The sequence below is a fragment of the Malus sylvestris genome, chromosome 16 (assembly GCF_916048215.2).
Source record: "Malus sylvestris chromosome 16, drMalSylv7.2, whole genome shotgun sequence".
In the NCBI taxonomy this organism is placed as follows: domain Eukaryota; kingdom Viridiplantae; phylum Streptophyta; class Magnoliopsida; order Rosales; family Rosaceae; genus Malus; species Malus sylvestris.
Window position 1 is genome coordinate 7771471 of NC_062275.1, and position 22593 is coordinate 7794063.

Below are 22593 nucleotides of genomic sequence, written 5' to 3' on the forward strand. Positions count from 1 at the left end.
CATCCACCATGCAAAAACTCAATCGTCTCAATCTCTCAGGTATTTTTCTTTATTTTCTTCTCTTCTTCTCTTCGCTTGCTCTTTTTGGCGTTGATTTCTTTCTCCATCATGTCTTATCAAGAATGAATTTGAAGTCTAAATTACGGCTAAATTATAGAGGAGAAAATCTGGAAGGAATCCATTGGTGGATTCAGGCTCGACTCTAAAACGGCAGCGATCGAGGTTAGATCAGAAGCATGCTGCAGTGGGCAGTGAAACCCCGATTTTCGGAGCAGCAACAACCTTATTTGGTGGAGTTGAGCATGCGACTCCGACTTAAATTGAATAATCTCTGCGATGGAGCAACTCGGTTTGCAAATAACTTATGATGAACTGAAACATTCCTCCCAATTTCTACAACCAACATCTCACCGCACACCTTGAGAACAAAAGGGTACGTAAAATTGTCTGCTTTCTGTCCAAAACTAAGTATTTCACGGTACAAAACCAGAGACTTAAACATATATCCATTACAGGCATATTCCTTGATTATGAAATTCCACAGGAACAAGTTTTTCAGTAAAATCCCAACAAGTTTTTAAGTAAAATCCCATAAAAAATATGATGCGCTTGGGGCATTTTACCGCAGTACATAGAAAGGGGCGGTGAAGGCGACAACGTGGAGGTTCTTGCCATTTGGTAAGGATTTGGTTTTGATGAGGGATCGGAAGATGGTAATTTTTAATTCTCCCCTTACTTCAAATGTTGAAAATCCATAAGGAAGAGGTGTTTCACTTCATTAGTTTGTATATTAGCATTTTTTATATATTTGTAGTTTGTAACCGTATGATAGGATTACAAATAGTAACGATTTCACTAAATCTCTCTGGCTTTAATTCTTTATTGTTTTATCCTTTTTGTGTGAGATTCTATCAATTATTTACAATCTCTGCATTCTTATTCATGTGCTTATAACAACCATTTAAATTGATTATTATTTTTCTTGCAGTTCCAAGCTTTTGATAAATTAAGGCCAACTCTCTCGATCTCCCTCTTTATCCAGCTTTCTTTCAATTTCTTGGTATGCAATAGTTCTTTGCCTAGATTTTTTTATAATATTATTTACTATTATTATATTTTCTTCTTCTATATATAAAAAAATCCAGAAGACAAAAACTTTAAAAGGACCTCAATCCAAAAATACTCTTATTTGATTCAGATTTTTAAGAAAAAAATATTTCAATTTGTAGTCTTCTAGCAAAACAAAACTACCACGTAGAGGGATAAAAAGATAAAAACATGGGTATAGAGTTTTTATTTTTTATTTTTTAATTTTTATTTTTAATTTGGTAGAATGGCTATAGAGTTTTGAACGTGGGAGAAGACAAGATAAGAGCAGTGAGTTTTCATTGGTAGAATGGCTATAGAGTATTTAGGGTTTTCATTTAAGTTCGTAATATGCTTTTCAATTATTGAATGGTTTATTTCTCCCTCTCCTTCTTCTTATAGGGAAATCTATGGAACGATTATTGTTGAACTTGATGCCTGTTTCATTTGGAGAATAGTCATTCTGACTTTTCTCATTCTAATTCCTTTTTACTATTCATATTCATTTTCCATTCTGATTACATGTACGTAAATATGGATCGATTTTTAGTCATCGACATTCATATGTTTTGCAGGTTCTTGATCGCGGTGAGAAGATTGAGCTATTGATGGATAAACCTGATAATCTTCGCTCCCAGTTAATTAGTCCATAGTTTATGTGTATCAGAATAATATTTGATTTCTTAATATGTGGCTTCATTCAAATGGAGTTTGTTTTTATATTGAGTTCTTACAATTGTGGTAGCATAAAATTGACAAAGCAGTTTGCAAGCGGAATGGGAAAGGGTAAGATATATATCAAGAAATAATAGATAACATACTATGAAGCCAGAAACCCTATCAACTCCATCTTTAGCAATTTTTAATAAGATAAATTGTTCAAACAAATGTAATAAAAGTCAGTGTACTTCGTGGTACTGTAAGGAAAAAAAATAAATATATATATATATATATATATATATATATGAATTCTTACTCTTCAACTTAATGCCATAGATTGATTGTTTAATTTATTCTCTTACATTATTATTTGATTCCTTGAAGTATTTTTACCTTTATTTTTTCCTAATCTCTTTGAATGTGCTTCAGCGCGTACAAGGAGCCTTTATTTTATCACGCATTTTACACCCAACTTAATCAACTTAATTATATTCCAATAACTTTTATTTGTAATTGTATGTATTTTATTTTTAGGACGCCATATAAGAAGGAAAACAACTACCACAACACATTTAAGGGGTGCGTAGCACCCATGATTAAAAAAGGCCTCTCATGCGCGTGAGCGTTTGCAGAGAGACTAGTAGTAAAGAAAACTAATGAAAAAAGTTTGAAAAGTTTGAATGTTAACCAAAAACTAGGTACTAACTTTATTTAATGGTTAGGACAAAACCCAACACTAAACCAATCCAATTAAAATGGTCCAAACACTAATTTTTCAATTTTGCCCCTACCTTTTCCATTTAATATCTTTCTTCCTTCTCTCTTCCACTCTGTCTTCCCCATTTCTTCGTGAATCCTCACTCTTAGAGCAGTTCCACCGTGGTGTATTACCCGGTGGATTGGGGATGGAATAGGGCCAAATAGGCTGGGGGATAAGGTACAGCGTATGCCAGCTCGAGGGACATGCCAGGCCCGAGCAACAGGCTCGGCAGGGATTGCCAGCTCGAGAGCTCGAAGGGAATGTGATGTGGGCTGACGTCAGGACGACGTCAGCCACAATATAAATTAATAATAATAAAAATATTAATAAAAAAAATAAATAAATGAAAAAAAATGAAAACCCAAGCTTCGAACTCAACGGCTCTCGCCGGAGTTCGTCGCCGATGTTGATGATACACCCAAAGACAAATGGCAGAGACTAAACCCAAGGGTTTCAACTCGGAGGCATGCGTTGAAGGTAAGGCGAGCACATCACCTGAACTTGCTCCTGCATAAATCTAATGTATCCCATCACTTCTTGAAGCACCGATGCCGTGTCTGTCTGCAAAACCCCAGAAGAACACCCAAAAAAAAAATCAGATTTTTTGGGTGAATTTTCCAAAAATATGGTTGAAAAAAATGTAACTGGGGTTGGTTGATTTGGGGTTTTGCAATTTCACCTTGCCGTATGGTGAAATGAGCTACTGCAGCGCTGTGATTCGTTCTCCAAGCTTCTCTTTCCTCTGTAAATTTGCAAAAATTCAGAACCCATGTGTAAAATCACAGAAGGAATTGTTCTGCTTTGCAGAAACGGAAGAGAAAGAGAGAACAAAGCATGTAGAGAGTGGGTTTTGAGGAGGGGGAGAGGGAGAAAGATGCATGCAGTGATCTAGATGACTTTTTGGAGTTCTGTTTTTGTTGAAAGGTCGGACCTTTTCGTTGCTGGCCGATGTGGGATTCTCGGATTTCATCTTTTCAACGGCTCTCTGGGTTGGAGAGAGAGAGAGAGAGAGAGAGAGAGAGAGAGAGAGAGAGGGAGAGAGAGTGTGTGTGTTCTGGAAAAAAAATTGAAAAGGAAGAGTAGGAACAAGGAAAAAGGAAAAAAATTAAAATTTATTTTGTATTATTTTATAAATAAAAAAATACTAATACTTTATTGTCAATTACCAGGGCTATTTAGTGTAGGGGTAGAGATGCAAAAGGTAGTTACTGTTTATTAATGGCAGTTACTGTTCACGGGGTGGATTGAATAGTGAATAACCTGGGGGGAGGACTCCCACGCTGGAGTTGCTCTTACAATGCAATAAATTTTGGAAAATCAATGATTTCACGAAATCAGGCGATTCTGTGGTGAGTTAGGTGCATCTCTAATCTGATTACACAAAAGTTGAAGAAAGAAATGAAAAACGCACACGGGTCACTATAAAATTCATTGATGTTGTCCTTGTGGTTGTTGGGGATACTTTCTCAACTACCAAATTACAGAGAGACTTACAAGTACGATTATCTTTGCAAGAGCAGAGGTGACTTACTCGCTCACTTTGAGAAGAGCTTCATGAAGGAGAGGAAATGAGAGGTTGGGGAAAGCGAGAAAAGGGAGAGAGAGAAAGAAAAGGGTGAAAGAGAGAACATGGAATGCATTTACCGAAGGAAATAAAATGTCCATAAGTGAATTAATTATTTTATTAATAAGAATATTAAATAAAATAATGATTAAAAAGCTAAACCAGCAAAATTGAAAAAACTAAACATTAAATAAATTTTAAAAATGTTAAAATAACATTAAATGAATTTTAAATGTATAATTATAAACATTTTTATATACAAATCAATTTACATTCTTTAACAAATTTAGAACGAATCAAATATCGTACTATCTATGTCTCCTCTCTTGCGAATGATACCATAAGTTACTAGCGAATCCCGTAACCAAACCGAACTGCGAACTTGAACTGTACTCCATATCTAGTAACTATGGACCAACCAAATCATTTCTAATCAAATAAAAATAAATGATTTTTGTGTTTGAACAATGGCTTACATAATATACATCGCATTTATTTCTCGGTAACCAAACACAATTGAGGAAAAGGAAATTACGAACCTGAACAGCTAAACCAAAATAACCCATCATATTTCTGAGACTAAACCAAAATAACCGAAGCTATTTCTGGAACTACAGTAAAATAACTCACACTATTTTTTAAACTACAGCAAAATAACCCAACTATTTTTGAAATTGAACCAAAAGAATACACATTATTTCTGGAACTACAACAAAATAACCCACACTATTTCTAAAAATTAACCAAAATAACACACATTATTTCTGGAACTATAGCAAAATAACTCACTATTTCTGGAACTGAACCAAATAACCCATACTATTTCTGGAACTACAACAAAATAAGTTATAACCCACACTATTTCTGAAACGATAGCAAAATAACCACATTATTTATGAAAGTGAACCAAAATAACCCACATTATTTATGAAACTATAGCAAAATAACCCACCCTATTTCTGAAACTATAGCTAAATAACCTACAATATTTCTGAAACTTAACCAAAATAACCTACATTATTTATGGCACTACATCAAATTAACCCACACTATTTCTGAAACTGAACCAAAATAATACACACTATTCATAAAATTATAGCAAACTAACACAGTATTTCTAAAATTGAACCAGAATACTATAGATTACCACTAATTTAATTACAATACTATGGATGATATAGTCAATCCCAATGTGTTGCAAACTTATGGTAGTCTTAATAAACGAACCACCTACTATAACACGAGTATACTGAAAATACTGCAAAAACAAATGTTTATTAGTACTGGAAACACTAAACACATGATTAGTTTAATATATAATTTCCAACAAATAATAGAAGTGATCTAATCTTTTCGATAAGGAATAAAAAAAGCATTAATATGACAGCACTAGCAAGACAACAGTTTTAACGTATCACAAGAGAATTATACATTCCAAATAGAAAATAACAAAATAACAAACAAAGGAATCAGTCAACATATTAATGCTGAAATTCTGTTAATCGATATGGGATGAAGCTGGAGAGGTGGCAGGGAAGGGGAGCTCAAATAATTCCTTGTGATTTGGAAAGTGCCAAACAAAAGGGCATCATGTAATACTAAAACGCAGTAGTAAATATCACAACTTTCAGGGGTATATTGGAATACTAGAAAAAGGTTTGGGGTATATCGAAGCTCGGGCTGGATTGACTCAAAGCTCAAAGCTCACATACATTTGACAGCGGGCTCAAACCTCGAGGGTTGTTAATCCTCCATTTAATTCAATATGGGCTAGGTTTTCTTTCTATTGGGATAATTTTGGAAATTTATTTTTGTCCATGTTGGGCTCTGTAAAATTAGGAGTCTCTGTCCTTACGGTTGATTTTGAGGTGATTTTAGTTAAAAAAAGTATAGAATAGTTTTTGGTTAAAATAGTCTTAGTCCAAGCCATTTTCATTAAAACTTTCGTTATAGTGTTGAGAGTGTGAATTGCACATGGAACTTAAAGGGACCTTAAATGTACTTATAAGGATGTAAATTTGCTTCGGAACCTTAACTTATTTTTTGGTATGAGAGATTAAACCTGAGTCTTGAGCTCAACTACACGTACTTCCATATCACTTAATATGTGTTATTCACATGGTAGGCTAAACGATGTCACATGTGAAAAACGTGTTGAAACTTGAGAATGTGAATCTCAAGTCAAAAAATTAAACTGAGGTGGAAAATTAAACAAGCGAGTGGACATAATAACATTCTTTATAAAACCCCAAGCGTTCAACCTAAAGCCCACGAATAAACCCATGATTCATATAAAATTAAAAGCCCAACCCAATTTAACCAAAAATTCCAAGATATGAAAAAGATGTAGAACTAGGTCCGCATCGCAAGCGTTGATCCATGGACCAAATAGAAACAGCATAGCATATGTGTGATATAAGATCCAACACAAGCACTCGCTCAATCTCAACCGTTCATCACAGACCTCATTAAATCATCTCGATCATTATTAACTGGATGGTCCATTTTACCCTTCTCAGCATATGAGATGAGGTCCGCTTACTGGAGCTCTCCATTTCCCACCTGAGCATTCTCGCTTCTTCTCCCCCAATCTCGTTCTCGTCGATTACCTGATTCGGCGACGCATCGCGTTTCGTCCGCCGCGGCTCCACCATGGTACGCAACCGACATCTCAATTCGTCCACATTTTTTGATGATTTTTTTTTTCAGGCTTATTATTCACCTCCCTAGGTTTAACTCCGATTTAACTTCGCTTTCATGTTGTGTCAGTCCGTGATCGTTTTGTATGTTAATTTTCTCTGAAATGTTTGGTTTTAGTAGATCTGATATGGGGCTTTCTGCATGTTCTGTTTCTGTTATCTGTTTGTTTGGTGGAAAAATTGAGGAAGATAGCTGGAAAGGGATAGAAAATCGAATTTTGAATAGCTAGTTAGGTTTTCACCGAAACAGACAATTCCGGATGCCCTCAGACAGAAGCCAGGTTCACCTGCCCAATGCCAATGATACGCAGAGCTAGCTTACGTATTGGAGTTATCATTCGCTAAGCCCGTCTTTTCTTAGGCTTGATTGGAGAAAGGTTCTGACTTTAGGCTTCAAATGGATTGCGAGTATTTCGGTCTACATTATTTACCACCTCCATCGTTAACATTTTTGTTCGGATAAAAGCCGCGTGGGGACTATCGGGGAGTCCTCTTAGGTTTATTGGGTTAATTCAATGTGGGTCAAGGTTCAATTTTGTGTGAGACTATCCTCCAGGTCAAACACGTGTAGCTTGGTGTAGGCAAATTAAAAGGGAACACATATATGGTTAAGATGTTCTAGGAATGATGAATTGAGGTTGTACAAGCTGCATTTCAATCTTATAACACATGTACTCGTATTGGCTTCTTCATGAAATGTAGAATCTTTAAGAAATGAATGTTGCGGATATGCCACAGCTTTGTTAGAGTACCAATGTTACACCATGGTTCTGGTTGTGTAATTTGATGTTGGATTTTTCATGCATGTTTCTGTGAAGTTGTTTCATGTCAACTGTATTTTGTTTTTCTTGTTAGCTCTGAAGAGTAGATGTTATAGGCATAGGTCACTTTGGAGAAATAAACTGCGTCTGACTTCTTGTTAATTTGTAGGCACCCATCAAGGGTATACTTTCTCTGCAGAGAGCAGCTTTAGCTCGTCATCATGGTGCAAAGTGGGGCCTAGCGTTTAGATCATTCAGCACTCAGGGAGCAGCACCCTCTACTACTGCTCAACCTCCACCTCCACCACCTCCCGAGAAAACTCATTTTGGTGGTTTGAAAGATGAAGACCGGATTTTCACTAACTTATATGGGTTGCACGACCCATTTCTCAAGGGTGCCATGAAACGAGGTGACTGGTACCGAACCAAAGATCTAGTTATTAAAGGTGCTGATTGGATTGTCAATGAAATGAAGAAGTCTGGCCTACGTGGACGTGGTGGTGCTGGTTTCCCATCTGGTCTCAAATGGTCTTTTATGCCAAAAGTATCCGATGGCCGTCCTTCCTATCTTGTCGTCAATGCTGATGAAAGTGAACCTGGAACCTGTAAGGACAGGGAAATTATGCGCCATGACCCACACAAACTTTTAGAGGGTTGCTTGATTGCTGGTGTTGGGATGAGGGCCAGTGCTGCTTACATCTATATAAGAGGTGAATATGTAAATGAACGGTTAAACCTTGTAAAAGCTAGAAATGAAGCTTATGCAGCTGGATTACTGGGGAAAAATGCTTGTGGATCTGGTTATGATTTTGATGTTCATATCCACTTTGGTGCTGGTGCCTATATTTGTGGTGAAGAAACAGCACTTCTGGAGAGCCTTGAAGGGAAACAGGGGAAGCCAAGATTGAAGCCTCCTTTCCCTGCTAATGCAGGATTATATGGCTGTCCCACCACTGTTACAAATGTGGAAACGGTGGCTGTTTCTCCCACCATATTAAGGCGTGGACCAGAGTGGTTTGCCAGTTTTGGGAGAAAGAACAATTCAGGGACAAAATTGTTTTGTATCTCGGGACATGTGAACAAGCCTTGCACTGTTGAAGAGGAAATGAGCATACCCTTGAAAGAGTTACTAGAGAGGCACTGTGGAGGTGTGAGGGGCGGATGGGACAACTTACTTGCAGTAATTCCAGGTGGTTCATCTGTTCCATTGCTTACCAAGGATATATGCAATGATGTTTTGATGGATTTTGATGCACTGAAGGCTGTGCAGTCAGGATTGGGAACTGCAGCTGTTATTGTGATGGATAAATCAACGGACATTGTCGATGCAATTGCAAGGCTTTCTTACTTCTACAAGCATGAGAGTTGTGGGCAGTGCACACCGTGTAGGGAGGGGACAGGATGGCTATGGATGATCATGGAAAGAATGAAAGTTGGGAACGCAAAGCTGGAAGAGATTGACATGCTTCAGGAGGTGACCAAGCAGATTGAGGGGCACACAATCTGTGCGTTGGGTGATGCTGCTGCTTGGCCCGTGCAAGGTCTAATAAGGCATTTCAGGCCAGAGCTTGAGAGGAGGATCAGGGAGCGTGCAGAGAGGGAACTGCTGGAGGCAGCTGCTTAAGTGCTTCTCTCAGGTTGCTTCTTGTATCTATTCTGCATTCATTTCTTCATTCGACTTCTAAAAAGAAGTAAATAAGGGAGAAAAACAGTACTAGTAACTTGAACTTGGGTACGCATTGGAATGTGTTTGTTGTTGTCTTGTTGTAAGGCCACGCAACAGGTGGCCTGGTCCGGTTGGCTGAATCTAGACATCAATGGGCTAAAAAAATTGTCGCTTGGTCTAATAGAGGGTTCTTCTGCTGTGTAGGTTATGCTTGTATTAGTGGAAATCATGGAATAAAATGAAGTTGCCCCAGATTTCGGGAGGATATGTGAATCGGGAGGCAGCTGGTGGTCCAGCTGCTATTGTTTGTTTTTAAACTGTATCTCGACTATATGACCTCACTGTCCCAGAGACAATCTGATTCATTGTGGATGCGTCTGGGCAGGATATTTGTGTTGTGTTTCCGGATCTTGTTTTCCCTTACACAGTCGGAGTTTTGTTAATAAATTTTCGTTTTTCGCTTCCCTGCTTTGATAGATATCCTTCACGAATTCAACTTTAAATCTCAAAACTAAGAGATTACCAAGTTCCTAAACTCCAAGGGATCTATGCTGTGCGTTGGTAAGAAATGCACTACGAAATATTCAACCGAGGGGTCAAAAATGCACTTCATGGGCATTACAGAGGCGCTAAACAAATAATTTTTAGAAATCCTTGTTAGGGCGTTCTAGTAATTTTAAATCCATCTATATAATGGATCGGAGAGCATTTGTTACTAATGTAGCCTTGATCCCTTGGTACTTGGTATGGCAATGACTTATGTGGTACACATCATGAGACTTGCCAGATTGCATACATTACATGTAACTCATCAAAGCCGGATAAATTATTGAGAGTGAAAAGTGTAACATATGAAATCTTCATCAAATAAATCAAACTAAGTTGAAAAACCAAATAAACCCTACTGGATCAAATCCCTTAATTATGGTTTAATTGAATACATAAAGCATCCAATCTCCATTGGCAAGAATCTCTGGCATCTATACCAACTTCCATTTCAATAAAGTTGAAGGGGATGGTTTCCCACCGTTTGATAAAGAAAGAAAAACTTGACGTGGATGTTTCAACCTCTCTCGTCGACCAACATCGCTTAAAGCCATCCAAATAATTATTAATTATTAGCTTTGTGTCACGACCAAGGGACAGAATTGCTGGACCCCCATCAAATCACCGACTTCGAACTAGTTTGGGAGTGAGGTGCTTAAAAAAAAAACATCCATGAAAAAAAGCTGTGAGGGTTTTAGGTATTTGGTAAACTGAAAAAAAAGGGCTTATTTTGGAAGCTGCTGTGAGAATAAGCTGAAATCAAAGGAAAAAGCTGAAGCTGCTATTTGCAGCTTTGGAAAACTGGTTTTTTTTCAAAGCACACGGAGTTACAGTGCTTCTTTAATGAAAAGACCCACTATTAGACTGCTTTTTTTTCCAAAAGCATTTTTACAAAAAAGTTTACCAAACACTCTGCTGATTTATTTCAAAGCCACTTATTTTCACAGCACAGCCGCTTATTCTCATAGCAGTTTTTTTTCAAAGCACAGCAATACCAAACCAGCCCTTCTACTAACAAATTTAAGCGAGAATAATTGTCTAATAACCATTTTATTTTGGAAGTGAATTTAACAGTCTCATTCTCTTTTTGCATAATTCTGTTTATTATAATCATTTTTAGTACGGAACGGATCCTTTCCGGATACATTGGTCTTAATTCATCAAGTGCTATCATCCAGGTAATTGAAATTTCATTCAACGACTAAAGTTATTATAACTTTTAAAGTAGATCTCTATTTATAGCCGTTTAATTAAATTTCAATTGCTCGAATGATGAGACTTAATGAATTAAGACCAATAGATCCGGAGAGGATCCATGTCCTTTTAGTACAATTGTTTTTCAAATTTTGTATAATTTAATATGCATTTCTTTTACATTTCTCCTGACGTTTCAAATAATTTTTCTTTCTCTCTCTAGTTTATCATAAAAAAATAAAAATAAAAACGAAATAATTATCCAACCAACTCTAACTGCTAAGGCCATCTCTAATTAAGGTTGGCTAAATGTCTAATAGCAAAAAATGGTCTAATTTGCTTAAAAACTCATCTACAACTAATGTTATTATTTGGTCAATGAGGCATCAGGTGGCCAAATATAGCCGGCCTCTTAGCTTATTTTTTGGATCCAACTCCTCAATTGCAATAATTGATTTAAATTCAACGTCTAGATTTGAAAACTTTAGTAGTTTAATTAAATTAACAAATAAATTTAAAGTATAAACCTAAAACTAACAAAAAAATTCAACACAAAAAAAAAAACTAATAAAATATCAATTGGCTATGTTAAACCCATTTAGTTAAAGATAATAGATGAGTATGGCATGATACTGTTTATTTAAAAGTAATTTTTGGTAGGACTGTAATTGTAGACTGAGCTTGCTTTAGTTCCTCTTGATTGAGATGACGAAATATGTGAAAGAAAGGTAGGAAATGGTCCAACTTTTTGTTTAAGAAGATAGAGAGCCCAATGAACTGATCGTATGAGCCCAGATCGATCGGATCAGGCGAGGGCCAGAGAGCGACAGGAGAGAGACGGTTGCTTCCTTCCTCTTGTTCCTTTTTATCCAACGACCTTTTCCTTCCTCTTCCGTATTCTCACCCACCCTTTCCCTTCCAATTCATTCTTCCACATTCTGTAAATATCCACCCACGCACTCACAGAAAGAAGAGAAGAAGAGAGAAAACAGAGAAGCAGCTCGCTTTTCTTCAGTTTCTTCTGCATTGTAAGTTCACTCACATCTCCTTCATTTGTTCAAAGCTCCCATCTCCATCAAACTCTCTGCAATTCCCAACTTTACTTCCGATTGCCCTCTCAATTTTACTGTTCTTCCGATGTAGTAGTACGAAGTAGCATTTCTACGCATCAATGCTTGGATTAGAAGTCAATTTTTTGTTTTGTTTTTGTTTGTTGTTAATTGATTCACTGCTGCTATTCTCATCACCCCTGTCTGCCTGTTTCAAATTTTGCTAATTTCATTCGCATTTTTATGTAACGCGGAGGGAGGACAGAGATTTTGACACCATTTTTTATATAAAAATATGAAAATTAAGCTGGATGAGTGGGGTGGGTGATACCCAAAGTTTATTAAATTAAACCCCTCTCCGCGTTCGTACTTGTTTTGTCTTTGATGGTCAAAGCTTAAACTGCCCATTATTTTTTTCTATTGAAATTCATGAGGGTTGAATTGCATCTTAGATTGCTGGTATTAAATTACATTCAAAAGTCGGGAGCTTGGATATTTTTTACATCCCATTTGTTCGTATCTGATTTTGTGATGTATTTTTATATGTAAGGAGGTTTGATGGATGTAGAAGCATTGTAAGTTTGTAACTGGTTCTACCCATCAGGAGCTATCCGGGCGCTTTTCGTGACAATGGTTCTTGGGATAAGATCAAAGAGCAGGAAGAGCGCGGCCGTTGAGGTTGATTACCTCATCCATGTGCAGGAACTAAAGCCATGGCCCTCGTCTCAGGCTTTGAGATCCGTTCAGTCCGTTATGCTTCAGTGGGAAAACGGTGATCAGGTTTCTGGATCGTGTATTTGCAATGTTGGTGATGGAAAGATCGAATTTGGCGAGTCTTTCACGCTTCCAGTCACTTTATACAAGGAGAAATCAAGAAAAAACGCAGTTCGCGACACTTACCAGAAGAACAACTTGGAGTTTTACTTGTATGAACCTCGAAAGGACAAGGGAGTGAAAGGTCAACTCTTGGGGTCGGCTGAGATCAATCTTGCAGACTATGGGATCGTTGTGGAAACCAGAAATGTGAGCACTCCGCTGAACTGGAAGAAGAGTTTTAAGAGTTCAGCGCAAACTGTTCTTTCTGTTAGTATTCAGCCGTGTGGTAAACCGAGCTCCAGCTTGACACCAAAGAGCAGCTTGTCCAGAGAAGAGTCTCTGGAAAATGAGGGAACTGAATCTGTTCCAGGGTCTGTGAATGATGGCACTGACGAGATTGCCTCTTTTACCGATGATGACGTTGATGATGATGTTTCCTCGCATCCATCACACACTGTAAACTCCTCGGCTGTTGAGACAACAGTCAGTTCATCACCTAGCGGTGAAAAGGTATGTGAAGTCATTTTTAAAAGTTCTCCCCTTCAGATCAGTTTCTTTGCTTAGCTGCTCTTATAATTTAAAAATATGATATCTCCAGTTGCATCTAAAATATATGTAGAATTAGGTTTATGGAATTTAACTTAGTTTCAGATCCATGGTTGTAAAATGAATAACCGCATCGCTGATATTAAGGTCTTCAAATACAAATTCTGAGAACCCAAATAGTGTGACATAAGTACCAGCACCACCATCCCTTTCATAATCATTCTCATGTGTATGTCCAAAGAATTCCGATTTACTTTTGTTTGTCAGTTACTTTTGCACCAATCAAATAGTGGACCATAACTTCCCTGATAGTGTTCGTCCTGATGGTTGCTTCTCTTTATCTGATTCAATTCATTTGTGTATTGTCAGCTTGTTTAACCTCCATATATAATTAATTTCAGAATGTATTAGAATCAACAGCCAATGGCACTAGGAGGACTTATGGGGAGCCTGCTGCACAGTCAATAGCAGCACCTGCAAGCACAGGGGTGACTCCAGTGGTTAAAGCATTAGAGCACCAAAATGGAAGTTCATCTCCACTGTCGTCAATAGGCTCTTCCTCCATTCTGCTGAATTCTGCAAATGATCGTGCTTCTTTGCCTAACAGTTCAAAGGAGAGTGCTTCAATGCCAATCCTGAAAAAATCAATCACCCACTCTGTTCATTCAGCGTCTTCACCCTTTGGCTATCAAGACAGCCATCAGGAATCTGGTTACCATAATTTTAAGGACAACAGAATTCACATAACTCGTTCTAACAGAAGTGCCAGAGTGCATGAAAATGCTCAAGATCTTATCAAAGACAATATTGTCCGTAACCATGCTGCTGAAGGTTCATCCTCAAGCATGTCTATTCAGGAGGACACAAACTCCACATTTGCAAGCAATGCAGATTCACAAGCCTTTCGAGAGGATGGTCATCTCTTAAAGGCCAATCAGTATACTTTTGATGACAAATTAGCTTCTCGATTTTCACAAGATGCTACCAGAAAACAAGTCAGGTTAAAGAGTGAAACTTTTACACCCAGCAGGAGAGTTGTTGGAGCGCAGGAAAGTAAGGTTAAAAGTAATGAACTAAAACATGTAAAGTCTGTGCAGTTACCTTTAGTATCAGCTCAGAACAATAGACAGTCAAGCAATAATGAGCTTCTCGAAAAGTCAAAGGAAGCTGAAACTCAAGATGCTTATGTTCATGGTCGAATTAGCGCGACAAGTGAAAGAGAACAAAAAACAGTCAGCTTTTCTGATGGCAAAGTTGACTTGGAGTCTACAATTGAATTGCTTAAGGAAGAACTGAGAGAAGCTGCTGCTGTGGAGATTGGCCTTTACTCTGTTGCCGCTGAGCATGGGAGCCACACAAATAAGATTCATGCTCCTGCTCGGCGACTTTCTAGATTCTATTTTCATGCTTGCAAAACAAGCTTTGGAGCTAAGAAGGCAAATGCAGCACGAGCTGCTATCACTGGACTAATCTTGGTTTCTAAAGCATGCGGAAATGATGTTGCAAGGTATTAGAGCTAAATAAATGGAAACTGAACTCACCATTTTAATTTACTGGCAATGCCTTATCGGTAAAAGAAATGATGTCCAAGATGAATTCATATGTATTTTTGTTTTCTTTTCTTTTTTTCTCTTGACGGTCCTAATCATTTGATGCTTTGAGTTCTAAACATCTTCCAGAATGCGAAGATAATTATCTTTTAGTTTGACACTGTATGTTTTGTTGCCAATGAACAAGGTTGACATTCTGGTTGTCGAATTCAATTGTGTTGAGAGCTATTATCAGCCAGTCCTTGCCCTGCAGAAAAGTTGGCGCTGAGGGGGTTTTAAAAGCAAAGAATGGGTTTCTTCCTCACAAGGAAGAGAACAATTGCACTCTTGAAAGTTTTGATGATTGGGAGGATCCGCAGATATTTATGGCTGCTTTGGAAAAGTTTGAAGGTTGGATCTTCTCCCGAATTGTTGAGTCTGTATGGTGGCAGGTAAAACCCATATTATTTTCAGTTTTCTTCATTATTGGCATCATCACCTCTTTTTATTCTTTCACCTACAAGAATTTAGCCTAGATCTGAAAGCCCTTGCTATTCATGACGGATACGTATCTTGTTTTCCCTCCTCAGAATATGACTCCATATATGCAGTCAGCGGTTGCGAAGGGCTCAAGCTCAAGGAAAGCCAATGGAAGGAAGCATGGTTTGGGTGGTCATGAGCAAGGTAACTTTTCTATGGAGCTGTGGAAGAAGGCTTTCAAAGATGCCTGTGAAAGGCTCTGTCCTGCAAGAGCTGTTGGACATGAGTGTGGCTGCTTGCCTCTGCTGGCTCGTTTGGTAGGTTTATGCATCATAATCCCTTCCTCAATGTGTACGTTGAACTTTTCACTGCACCTGGGAACTCCTAAAGGTTATCATAGAACACTGTGTATGAATATAGTTGAAAACTTGGTGCAAATGCTATAGGTAGCCAGAGCTACACAACCAATGTTTAAATGAAAATATATCTAATGTTTTATTTATGTACGTGTTGGAATCTAAAGGTCTTCGCCTAAGCCGATCAAAGACAGAATATATGGAGTGCAAGTTCAATGCAAATGGAGGCCAAAATGAGTTAGGGGTGAGGATCAGAGATCAGGAAGTACCAAAGAGCGACCACTTTCACTACCTAGGATCTATCTTGCAAAAGAACGGGGAATTAGATGGAGACCTCAACCATAGAATACAAGCTGGATGGATGAAGTGGAAAAGTGCATCCGGCGTGTTGTGTGACTGCCGTATACCACTGAAGCTCAAGGGAAAATTTTATAGGACGGCAATAAGGCCGGCGATGCTGTATGGCACGGAATGTTGGGCGGTGAAGCATCAACACGTACATAAAATGGGTGTAGCGGAGATGAGGATACTTCATTGGATGTGTGGGCACACAAGAAAGGATAATATTAGGAATGAGGATATCCGAGGTAAAGTAGGAGTAGCCAAAATTGAAGGAAAGATGAGAGAAAATCGGTTACGATGGTTTGGACATGTGCAAAGAAGGCTTACTGATGCTCCAGTTAGAAGATGTGACTACGGGATAGAGGTCCAAGGCCGAAGGGGTAGATGAAGACCTAGGAAAACTTTGGAAGAGACTCTAAAAAAAGACTTAGAGTATTTGGATCTAATGGAGGACATGACACAGAACCGAGCGCAATGGCGTTCTAGGATTCTTATAGCCGACCCCACTTAGTGGGAAAAGGCTTTGTTGTTGTTATTGTTGTTTTATTTATGTATCAAACTCTCAATATAATTCCATGACTTCGTTATAGTGAGCTTTTACTATTGCGGTGTGTTTCCAAAAGTCATTTAAAGATCCGTCACATGGTTTTTCTACTGTCCTCAAAATTTATGCAGACTTACAGAATGCTAATTTATGGTTTTTCAGGTAATGGAGCAATTAGTGGATAGATTGGATGTGGCTATGTTCAATGCTATTCTTCGTGAAAATGCTGAAGAGATGCCCACAGATCCTGTGTCCGACCCCATAAGTGATTCTAAGGTTCTCCCTATTCCAGCTGGAAAGTCGAGCTTTGGGGCTGGTGCACAGCTAAAAAATGCGGTGAGTGTGGACCTCATCGTGTGAGGTTATTAGTCACATTGTTTTTTCGGTTGCCGGTGAAAAGTCACAAAATCTTTTATTTTTGAAAAAAAAATAGTCTTGCATTTCATTGATGGAAGGATTGTGCTTGTCTTCATGACCGCAGATTGGAAGCTGGTCTAGATGGCTTACTGATCTATTTGGCATCGATGATACTGATGCCCCTGATGATAATACTGAACTCAGTGATCACAAGGGACAAGAGTGCCCAACATCCTTTAAAGCTTTCCGTCTTCTTAATGCTTTGAGTGACCTTATGATGCTTCCATTTGATATGCTGGCAGATAAATCCACCCGGAAAGAGGTAAAGACCGGGTTTGTGTCCATGCCCCACACTTAATAAAAGAACACCGAGTTTATAATAATTCCCTGCCTTTTTGTAATAATCACTGTATTGATTTCTGAAGGTATGCCCTACATTTGGTGCATCATTGATCAAGAGGGTTATATACAATTTTGTTCCAGATGAGTTTTGCCCAGACCCAATTCCCACAGCAGTTTTTGAGGCTCTTGATTATGAGGTACCTAAGAGGCCCTCTAATAATCTCCGCACGTAACAATTCAGCTTATTTACTGAACTTCATTCCTGTTCGAATGGTGTAGGACTGATTTGTTATCCATTTTGTTTTTTTTTTGTTTATTTAGGAGAATTCAGAAGCTAAAACTGACTCTGCTGGAAGTTTCCCATGCAACGCAAATCCTACAATCTATTCCCCACCTCCAGCTGCTTCGCTATTAAGCATTATAGGAGAGGTAGGAAGTCTAACTCTCTCGAGGAGTGGGTCATCAGTGCTTAAGAAATCGTATACAAGTGATGATGAGCTCGATGAGTTGGATTCACCGATGACATCAATCATCATAGACAATTCCCCCTTTTCTCCCAGTCCATTGGCAGCCAACTCAACACCGAAGTGGAAGGGTGGTCGGAATTCTGTCAGGTATCAACTCCTCCGTGAAGTTTGGAAGGATAGCGACTGATCTTCCCTTTCATGTATGTATCTGATATACCCGGGGCAGGTTGTTCAATTTGGGGGCTCCCCTTACTTCTCGCTTGTACATAGATGAGTATTTATACAACGTTACAACCATATGAATATTGAGGCAGTTTGTTCCACAGCAGTGGTTATCCGGTTAGCGGCTGTAATCTAAGCTTTCATGGAAGCCTATTATTTTTTTGAATAATGATATCATGTAGAATAAGTTTATACATATACCTAAAGCTTAATCTCGGTTTCCTTGTCTCGTTGTCGATGGACTTGAACTACGGGAGCAGGCAGGCGTTAGCCGATACTTGTCTATGAAATTGAGTTATGCAAATGTTGAACTGTTGAACGATTCATTTGAACTGAAATTCGAGGATGTTGTATGAGAAAGTACCCATTTCTCGAATCAAATACTTATAAACATAACAGCAGGAATACAGTTCAAGATTTTGAATGAATACAGGCTACAGTACCACGCATCTCTGGCTATCTTTGTTTGCACCTGCAAACACCCACGACGAAAATTCATGAACCACTGGCTGATTCGAGCGGCAGAGACAAAAAATTATGAAAGATATAAGCCAAAACCCAAGGAAACCAAGCAAACAACCACAGCCTATTGCGCCTTCTGGTGCATATAGTTTTTCCACGAAACAGATGAGTAGCGAATGAAGAAATCTTACAACTTGGACTGTGTACCAGTAGTTGCAGCAGGCAGTGCGTCGTAGTGTCCATAACCATGATAAAGTACGCGGATAGGGTTGTCCCTTCCGTACTCTTGACCATATTCGGCTATGATCTTGAGGTCACCGGAATCCTTGTCCCGCATATAAACTGTAATCGGCATCCTAGGAATGAAATTGTATCATTAACTGTAAGATCGACGAACCTATGTACCTTCTGAAGTATATAGAAACTTTCTTAGCATAGGAGTATATAGGACTTACCGTAGGACATGTGAGGACATAAGCAACTCAGGTTCTCCTCCCCAAATGTGGGGCTGTCGCATCTGTACAACGTACGTTTCAAAATCATCTTCAAGAAACCTGCAAATAAATTCAAAACAAATTTCGACAAGCGATTGAAAATGATTTTCAAAGCAGTTTAAATCTGCATCGAGGCAGAAGTGATCGGTTGGTGAGATCTTTGCGAAATTTACCATTCGGTGTCTGACCTCCGTCTGATGAATTCATCGACCACCTGTCCAAATCATATCACCATTTTACGTAGGAAATCGTATGACAAAATAGCATCAGTATCCTTCTGAATTCAGTAAATTTGAGTTCACCGTGTACCTTTGATCTGAGCTCGTCGGCAAGTTCTCTCTGAAGGCTGTCACTTGGAGATGGTTTCCCTGCCCTTAGAGAAGCGCCGTGAACCACAGACCGGAACAAACATCTTCCGTCTCCACGTATGCCTGCACGAAACATACATAAATTAACAGTCGATGATCGCAAAACACATTTGCATTGAGTATTTAAAACATGAAAATAAATTGTAAAAATAAAATAAAGCGAAAAAAAAAAAAAAAAAACAAACCAATACCTTGATCCATAACAATTTACCAAAATTCCCTAATTAAGGAGAACAAATTGGGAGGAAATTTTAGTAACCAAATGGCAGGCAAAGTGCATGGATTCAGGAAACGAATCTATTATAACACCAGATACATGAAGAAAAGCACTTATACGAAAGCACACCAGATATATGAAGAAAAGCACTTATACGAAAAGCACAAGCAATTCGTCTAATTACTGAAGTTAGGAATAACAAATTAACCTGCATTCAAGAAAATAAAAAATAAGAAGAAAAAATCAAAACTTTCATAACCAAAAACAAAGTTAACAAATGAAACTTTTGTTACCGAGAAGATTTTCCCGTTTCGGCATCGGTTGAATTCAGATTAAGCAGTTGGCAAAACAAACAAAAAAATCAGTAAAAATGCCAACTTATATGAATGTTGAATCTTCATCTTTTTGCTTCTTGATTTCGATGTGCAAAACTGCAATTGAATCTCAGCCGTTGAATGAGCTCGACATCGACTGATGAGACGACAGCTGAGCTCCTCCACATTTCACAGCTTTTTGCTTTCAAAGAATCGAATTCGATGCTTTTAATTTTGCTTTTCAAACTCTCAAGTTTCAACCAACTACCAACGGCTAGGATCCGTTACGTGCGTCCTTTTCCAAGCTCACTCAAACGACGACGTAAGGTGTATTCATGCATGTAACACGTGTCAATAACACATAGAACTCCCCCGCTAAAATCAATAGGACCCGCTCGTATCCAACTGGCTGGGCGCCAAAAATGAAACTTCGCCCTTCCAAACAATTGATTTTGGTTTTTTTTTTTTTTACTATTTACAGTTGCTTTCAAATATAGGGTAGAAGACTTCACTTTGGAATAAATAAAAGGCCAAAATCCTTAACCAATTTTCATGATATGGATTCCCGGGCATCCTTGGCGTCCCAGGTAACAACATCTCTTTCCAATCTCAAAACTCCATGATTTAAGTAGGAATCTAATTTTATGTTCATTTTCATTTACATTCTCTTCGGAAAATATATGTTCTTTATTAAAAAAGGAACATGCATTGTTATTGTATCAACAACGTTGAAAATATACTGGTTACATGGCGGTTGTTTTATGGCGATAAATGATATTGACACATTATCAATAACATGTAGATAGTCTGTTCCAGAGCTGAACTATTATTTTCATATAAGTCACATTTGCTTTCACATTGTTATATGAAGTACCATATTTAATGTGCATGTCTGATTAAATTTGGAATTTCCCAGGAATCAACAACCCAAATCAACATGATCAGTCCCAGAAAACGCCCGTTGCACACTTGTGCGGTTTCAATTTTACTGGTAGCTCATAGAGGCTTCACCATAGCCCAAGGTCTCAATGGACCACTAGGGTTCATAATAAAAATTGCAGCCAGACTAGTCACGTTGGCCGGAACCTTGGCTTATGCCTTGCAATACCAATGGCTCACACTGGCAATCCTCTCATTCATCGATGGTCGAATTTTAGCCCTTGAAGACATGATCGAGAGATTTTACCCTCCTTCACACTTTGTGTTCGACAAGATTGACGACCTTGTCCAAGTCACCGAATCCCTTCCTGGAAAATTTGACAATGCCGTAGGCAAAATCCCGGCACATTTCCATCACGTTTCGTTTTTGGATTGGACGTTGGTGCGTGCCATTTCGCTGCTGAATTTTGTTGCGGCTACATTGAACTATTGGAGAATGTCAAACGGTACAAGGGAGAAGGAGATTAAGGTTGAAACAAGCAGCAATATTGATCGCAACCGTGGACCGTGTTCGGTTCATGAAGCTGACTGGTCTACCCCACATGGTAATAAGAATAATGCTGCAGCAAGTGGTGATCAGATTAATAAGGGTAATACCTATTCTTCTCCTCGTAGAGGTGTTACTTACAAGGAAGTGCTTCTGCAGAAGGGAACAAATAATGGAGGGATTGGAAAAAAAGAAGAGAACAAGGTTAATAACAAGGAAGAAGTGGAGAGTAGTGTTGCTGATGATGATAGTGAAACCAACTCTAAAGATGATGACCTCCTTGAATTGTTTGAATCAGCGTGGCTTATGACATCGCCCGGAAAAAATAAGGGAAAATACGCGCCACGTTCGGTTTCATTCATTTTTTGACAAAAGTAGCACGGTTTTAACCACTCTTTTCACGAATAACAAAAAATTGTGCAAAAAGAAGGCTATTCTTGAGATAAGGTTATATATTTAGCTAGTTTTGTTAATATGAAACATTAAGGTAATTTTTGAAGTTTTAGAACTTGGTCAATATATGTAGATACAAAAATGACAGTGTTACTTGGCTGTCCAATTCCATAAACCTTGGGAGCGAGTAGGATTCTTTGTGTTATGATAGAGAACCGAGCATCAGTTGGTTCTGTACTTCAGTTTTGGCATCATCAAGAAATGCAATGGCTGTAAATAAAATGTTATATTGTTTGTGGTTTGTGGAATTTACAAAATCCACCGAGTGTGCTCTCAAAATTTGCGAAGCAAAACTTTCTCTTGCATCATTCTCATTAGTACTTATCGTTTCTTCACTCTCAAACGATATCAATTTTGTCAGACGCGACAAACAGGGGTTACATATCAACAACGAGCAAGGTTGGAGTTTTATTTTTGCGAATGAAAACGGCTCTAATCGGCTCTCTAACTGCGAGGAGTGGCTTAAGCGTGCTGTTGAGGTACTTGGAGCAATGCTTTTGGAAGTGACTGTTTAAAAGATCATGCATGTTGCTTGTCACTCCTTGGAATGTAAAAAAAGACGTCAGCTTGAGAGATGATCTTTCTTTTACATAAATTATTCATAATCAAGTGATCAAACGCTGCATAATTTCACAGCATTAATATGCCCGAAATGAAAAAAACCCTGGCTTATGTCAAGCAACATTCTTTAAAAAATATTGCTAGACTCCTCTTTTTCGTTTATTTAGTCTGGATTATATCATTAGTAAAAAGGGAAAAAGAGTCCAACATTTTTTTTTAATTTCTCATGCATTTTTTTTTTTTTGTAATTAAAATGCTTGCTTTGAGATCTTTCAAACACTATCACTAAGACACTCAGGGTCTTCAATTGAT

The 22593-nt window shown here is 38.2% G+C and overlaps 4 protein-coding genes across 9 annotated transcripts; 3 read left to right on the plus strand and 1 right to left on the minus strand.

Moving 5' to 3' along the window:
* Window positions 1-6632: 6632 nt before the first annotated feature.
* Window positions 6633-9658, plus strand: LOC126608761 (NADH dehydrogenase [ubiquinone] flavoprotein 1, mitochondrial-like). 2 transcript variants are annotated; one of them, XM_050276765.1, is made up of 3 exons: window positions 6633-6725; window positions 7700-9167; window positions 9401-9658. In XM_050276765.1, the coding sequence occupies exons 1-2, from the start codon at window positions 6723-6725 to the stop codon at window positions 9152-9154; spliced, it is 1458 nt and encodes a 485-aa protein (XP_050132722.1). In that variant the 5' UTR covers window positions 6633-6722; the 3' UTR covers window positions 9155-9167; window positions 9401-9658. The 2 variants fall into 2 exon arrangements, with proteins under 2 accessions (XP_050132722.1, XP_050132721.1); XM_050276764.1 differs by having other exon boundaries at window positions 7700-9658.
* A 1997-nt stretch (window positions 9659-11655) lies between these two features.
* LOC126608263 (uncharacterized) lies at window positions 11656-18184 on the plus strand. Of its 3 annotated transcripts, none has more exons than XM_050276122.1 (9): window positions 11656-11964; window positions 12536-13311; window positions 13749-14854; window positions 15085-15328; window positions 15467-15673; window positions 16761-16934; window positions 17080-17277; window positions 17381-17494; window positions 17619-18184. In XM_050276122.1, exons 2-9 carry the CDS (start codon window positions 12616-12618, stop codon window positions 17949-17951), a joined length of 3072 nt encoding a protein of 1023 aa, XP_050132079.1. In that variant the 5' UTR covers window positions 11656-11964; window positions 12536-12615; the 3' UTR covers window positions 17952-18184. The 3 variants fall into 3 exon arrangements, with proteins under 3 accessions (XP_050132079.1, XP_050132080.1, XP_050132082.1); XM_050276123.1 differs by having other exon boundaries at window positions 12539-13311; XM_050276125.1 differs by having other exon boundaries at window positions 12554-13311.
* A 106-nt stretch (window positions 18185-18290) lies between these two features.
* LOC126608272 (OVARIAN TUMOR DOMAIN-containing deubiquitinating enzyme 4-like) lies at window positions 18291-20045 on the minus strand. 3 transcript variants are annotated; one of them, XM_050276137.1, is made up of 8 exons: window positions 19821-20045; window positions 19657-19735; window positions 19502-19530; window positions 19252-19373; window positions 19116-19156; window positions 18904-19002; window positions 18640-18804; window positions 18291-18458 (listed from the first exon to the last, which is right to left on the minus strand). In XM_050276137.1, exons 3-8 carry the CDS (start codon window positions 19509-19511, stop codon window positions 18443-18445), a joined length of 453 nt encoding a protein of 150 aa, XP_050132094.1. In that variant the 5' UTR covers window positions 19512-19530; window positions 19657-19735; window positions 19821-20045; the 3' UTR covers window positions 18291-18442. The 3 variants fall into 3 exon arrangements, with proteins under 3 accessions (XP_050132094.1, XP_050132093.1, XP_050132091.1); XM_050276136.1 differs by having other exon boundaries at window positions 19502-19735; window positions 19821-20044; XM_050276134.1 differs by lacking the exons at window positions 19502-19530; window positions 19657-19735 and having other exon boundaries at window positions 19821-20044.
* A 280-nt stretch (window positions 20046-20325) lies between these two features.
* On the plus strand, window positions 20326-21977 carry LOC126608270 (uncharacterized). Its single transcript, XM_050276131.1, has 2 exons — window positions 20326-20428; window positions 20758-21977. The coding sequence occupies exons 1-2, from the start codon at window positions 20399-20401 to the stop codon at window positions 21634-21636; spliced, it is 909 nt and encodes a 302-aa protein (XP_050132088.1). The 5' UTR covers window positions 20326-20398; the 3' UTR covers window positions 21637-21977.
* The last annotated feature ends 616 nt before the right edge of the window (window positions 21978-22593 follow it).